Source organism: Camelina sativa, chromosome 15 (genome assembly GCF_000633955.1).
Source record: "Camelina sativa cultivar DH55 chromosome 15, Cs, whole genome shotgun sequence".
Taxonomy (NCBI): domain Eukaryota; kingdom Viridiplantae; phylum Streptophyta; class Magnoliopsida; order Brassicales; family Brassicaceae; genus Camelina; species Camelina sativa.
Window position 1 is genome coordinate 4539079 of NC_025699.1, and position 4970 is coordinate 4544048.

Consider the following 4970-nt stretch of genomic DNA (forward strand, 5'->3'; position numbering starts at 1 on the left):
CATGTCAATGTTCCCTGATCCGTACAATCCAACAGGGATTTGCTCTAGCGCCCGTTTCTTGATCCCCGTTGTAGCTACTAAACGTCCAGAATTTGCGTTTGCGTTTGAAGCGTTTGCGACTTGATCATCTGAAGTGAGTCTCCGAGTGATGCGTAGCACACATCGCAAGGCAGAGTTGAGGCTTAGAGCACAGATCAAAGCGCAGAGTAAAGCAGCTAAAATGATGACCATGTTAGTGTCGAAGTAGGCGTCGTTCAACCCTCCTCTGGTTTTAGAGGTTGCATCGGCGGGTGCGTTTGCTTGCGGCTCAAGTAGCAACCGACCCATCTTTGAGGTACGCTCGAGAAACAGAGGAGAGAAAACTTGATTACTTCACCTTCAAGACTCGTGTTGTTACATAAATCGGATGACGAACGAGATGGAGAAGTGGGATTTAATATCCCTCATGTTCTCAAGAATCCACACCGAGTTTTCTCTTCACTCTCTTTATTTCGTCTTGAAGCTTTGATAATAATTTTGTTCGATCTGAAATCAAATCTTTCTGATTTGTTTCTTCCTCGTGACTTGTAAAGATGAGGGGAGGCAAAAATATTTATGTCAAGTTGTGATAAAAGAAGTCATAAATAGATTTATGGGCGACTCTCTTCAGAGAGATGATGATGTGGTTGGTCCTAAAAATTATTTGTTTTTTTTTTTAACTCTATAATTTGTTAGTATTATTTATATATGTAGCAAGTGAATGGTCACTATTAATTTTGTTTGTATTCTTTAAGGTCAATTTTTATTCACTCCACTAACCAATGTAATTTTTCTTGTCGTCCTATCGAGAATCAGTGGTTTACATGTTAATAGAAGCAAAATCCAAATATAAAATCATATGTTGATATCATGGTCATTTTGAAAAACATGCGCTTGTATAAGATCCCTAGATTAGTATGAATCTTGTTTTCCAATTTCTGCTATACAAATTAGAGCATGTATTGAACCACTATATATCTTATATATACCGTAATTGTATATCCTTTGTGGGATGATATTCTTTGTTGTGTCTGTGTGTATTATTAATTTGGATAAATACTGAAAAGATAGAGCAAAGAGAAGAAGACAAATAAGAAAACGATTAGTTTAGTAGTTATATCATAATTGACAACTAGCAAACTCATTAATACTAGTGGTTTTAAGAACTTTGGAATCAAGCTAAAAGGAATTAATTCTCAAATAAGAAAAAACCGACAAATGAGATTGGATGTAGAAAAGCAATATTGGATTATATAAAACTGTATTTTGCACACAAAAAAAAAGGATTATATAAAACTGTATAGTTGGGGTATCATATTCCCAACTAATCATGACGAATATAATTAACTTATCATAGATTTATTCCATGGTTTTGGTTTTCTTATGGGGTAGACACACAGCGTTAGTAACCTATTTGGTTTTGTGTAGTTAGTCAAGGTCAGTAGATTTTCCATTCCATTAGTTTGGTCATTGCATATTTCATCATATAATGGTTATGTAAAAATTCGAAGATGAACATTTGTGTGTATGTATGTGGTTGGTTTACGAATTGAATGGTCCATACGAAATTCATGTGTCACTTACGGGTCCACAAGTATAAGAAGAAGTCCAATACAACAAACACACTATATTAATTAATGAAGAAATACAAATGATGAAATTAAATAGAATTACGAGTTCACGCAAAGGTCACAACACTTGTCTCTCTTTAGCTGCAATAGTTCCATTAGTTGATAACAACACTCCAACGTGTGAGATCCATATATATCAACCCCCATACACGAGTCTATTGTGTGTATTTACTATGTCTATATACCAGATTCAAATGCTTTGGTTAGCTGTTACAGGTCTCACTCTCGCGTATTCAGAAAAATTTAAGGTACTCGTATTTAATTCGTATATGTACAGATAAGCTACTCTATTTTAAATGTCAAATTTATAACATCAATCTATGTAATTCGAGTAGTTTGAAAAACTATATAATTATTATTTGAATTTAGTCGGTGACCATTTCATACATCATACTAGATACATACAACAATGATATAAGCTAAAGAGTTTGAAATGAATTAATGATATAAATTACTGAAGTATATATGTCCACCTACAAAAGTGTGTGATACTAGCACATATTCTTATCAATATAAAATATAGTAGGTGGTCGTTTGAGATGGGAGACTGTTTTAATTATTATTCTAGGATATCCATTTTTATTATATTATACATACAATGAAATTGATAGTAGTTGAAACTTTGAAAGAGGAAATTGATTACCTACTCATTCGTATACTAGTCATCATTACTTGTGTAGACTGTATAGTGTAGAGACTTGTAGCTTTGTATTTTTGTTTTGACGTCAGACTTGCAGCATTAACTAGTGCAATTAAAACTGTGTTAGTAAGATTCTTCTATAGTTCTATTGATAATTTCGTATAAGCAAAAGCTTATGTGACGTGAACAAGTGACCTAGCAAAACTGAGCTCATATGGGCCTTTAACCTTGGACTGGTACCTCATCCATCTGAATGTCAGAGAATATTGTTATGCGCCACGACGTCGTTTCAGGCACCTCTACGGAAGCCCTTTTAATAGTGGTGTTCTAGACAAAGCCAAGAGTTAAGGTCAACGAAGAATCTTATATTCATTCTGGGTATGGCGTTTAGTTATACTACACATGGTGAATTGAACAACTAAACAAAAAAACAAGTAAAACACATTCTCAGTTTCACCAAAGTTAAGCTCATGAATCTTTATCCTTGGATAAGCTCCACGAGAGTCTGCTTATAACATTTTCGTCCACTATTTTGTAGTGGTGAGACAACCGCCTGTGTATCGACCCGCAACACTTGTCTACTTTGCTTTGGTATTTACTGTACAAAGCCGGTATTGTTACAGATAGAATGGTACCTGTTCATACCAAGAAATAATACACTTTCATATAAGACTTTTGGTTCACTGAAACAGCAATGTCTACGGGAACTAAAACGAGATCAACAAGCAACGATAAGGGACTAAAAGGTTATGATTATGAATGAATGACGTAAGAGACTTAAGGATCAAATTACTAACCGATATAAACAAGAGTGCAGAGAGATATATAGCTACCAATGGCAGAGAGAAGCCACAGACAAATCACCACCTGCCAAAAACAAATTGTCAGACCAGTTGTTCAGGCTTAATGGTTTCCATTATTGAAAGGGTTCGCTTCATTACCTTGAAGAAGAGTCGAAAATCATTGCCAACTGTAACGTCATGAGCCATTACAAGCAAGTGATTGAGTTTTATACGGAAAGAAGCTGCAGCACTATTCACCATTTCCTCTGATAGAACAAGCTCTGGCAACGAATGCCCCTGTCTGCATATAAAAGAGACAACAGGTAGAGATCATCATCAGTCACATAACAGCAAAAAATTATGAAAAAAGACTGGTGAAAAGTAGCGCTCACCTATTCCTAAAAGCAGAAACCCTGGCATGGACGAATGATATAATGATCCCGATCAGTAAGACATCTGATGATACAGATAAGAAAGGCAACCCTGAAAGCTCGAATATAAGCCAAGCTACAGTTGATACAATGAGAACCCCAAAAGAAAGATGACGTTTCCTCCATAAAAGCAAGTCAGCAGCTGCATCAAAGAACAACGCCATACAAACTCATTAAGAACTATACAAACACTGGCTTTTTTGGCTAGAGCTACGAACTCACTCACATCCAAATTAGAGATATTCAGCTATTTCTCATTCAAGATCAAACCTTGACCTAACTTACACCTGCCAAAATTTTCAATCTTCTACTATACCCAAAATGCTAAATGTACACACATGACAATTCCAAGTAATACCCTAACCAAATGATGATTAAATTCACCAAAACTAACTCAGAATAGGAAATGCACTTTCCCAGCAAAATCAGAAACCCTAACTTTCGAAAGTATCATCTCCAACACTAAGTCGACGAATCCGAGAAATTCTCATCGGAAACTACCCAAACGATGAACAAAAAAACAAAATTCCGAAGAAAGAACTCGCCTTTGCCACCGCCCATGAACTGATGAACCGTAACTTGGCGACCCAACAATCGGTAATCCGATGAAGAAGATCCTCCTTCATTTCTTCCGTCGTAATCACCATCGTTTTCACTTATACTCTCCATCTCAAGATTCCCAAAAACCCCAAATCAACCAACCAAATCCTCCCCTAACTCCTCTCGCCTCCTTAAAAATCTCCGATCTCAGCTTTTTCTAAGTTACAATGGTTCTGTGAAGGAAACTAACTAAGATTGATGATGATCGACAACGAAATCGTTGTCATCAAAGAGGAACCAAATAGAGAATTCGCTTTCACATGCATCGATTTCTAAATTTCAACATCTCCCTTTCTAGTCAACTTTTCTACATTTCCTATTATATTTTCCTGGAAAAACAGTGAAGAAAATTATTATATATATTAAGGCCTTTTGGGCTCATTATCGGCCCATATCTTTTACAGCGACACATATAAGTCATCATAACCACGAGATCACATGTTTACGTGTCAAACTGTCACTTTATTGTATACGTGACAGGCAGTGATATTATCATTTCCTCTCCACGTCTACACACACTTAACATTTTCATATCTGAGAGTAGAGGAAGGAGAAAGAAGAATCTTCAAACACTAACAATGGCGATTCGTTGTGTTGCGAGTAGAAGAACCCTAGCCGGATTGAAGGAGACGTCATCGAGGCTGATTGGATTCAGAGGAATCCAGACTTTTACGCTTCCCGATCTTCCTTACGACTATGGTGCTTTGGAGCCGGCGATTAGCGGAGAGATTATGCAGATTCACCACCAGAAGCATCACCAGACTTATGTTACTAATTACAATAATGCTCTTGAGCAGCTTGATCAGGCTGTGAGCAAGGGTGATGCTTCTGCTGTTGTTAAGCTTCAGAGCGCTATCAAATTCAACGG

At 36.6% G+C, this 4970-nt stretch overlaps 3 protein-coding genes across 3 annotated transcripts in view; 1 reads left to right on the forward strand and 2 right to left on the reverse strand.

The window, feature by feature from the left end:
- The window catches only part of LOC109129295 (RING-H2 finger protein ATL72-like), a 7468-nt gene extending 6816 nt beyond the window's left edge, over positions 1-652 (reverse strand). Inside the window, exon 1 of the mRNA XM_019237133.1 lies at positions 10-652. Within this exon, the coding sequence (XP_019092678.1) occupies positions 10-327 (318 nt within the window). The 5' untranslated portion in view covers positions 328-652. The remainder of the gene's footprint in view (positions 1-9) is intronic.
- On the reverse strand, positions 2634-4426 carry LOC104745280 (reticulon-like protein B16). The gene is made up of 5 exons (XM_010466481.2): positions 4048-4426; positions 3464-3644; positions 3231-3372; positions 3087-3156; positions 2634-2924 (listed from the first exon to the last, which is right to left on the reverse strand). The coding sequence occupies exons 1-5, from the start codon at positions 4169-4171 to the stop codon at positions 2758-2760; spliced, it is 684 nt and encodes a 227-aa protein (XP_010464783.1). The 5' UTR covers positions 4172-4426; the 3' UTR covers positions 2634-2757.
- The window catches only part of LOC104745281 (superoxide dismutase [Mn] 1, mitochondrial), a 2113-nt gene continuing 1742 nt past the window's right edge, over positions 4600-4970 (forward strand). Inside the window, exon 1 of the mRNA XM_010466482.1 lies at positions 4600-4970. Within this exon, the coding sequence (XP_010464784.1) occupies positions 4681-4970 (290 nt within the window). The 5' untranslated portion in view covers positions 4600-4680.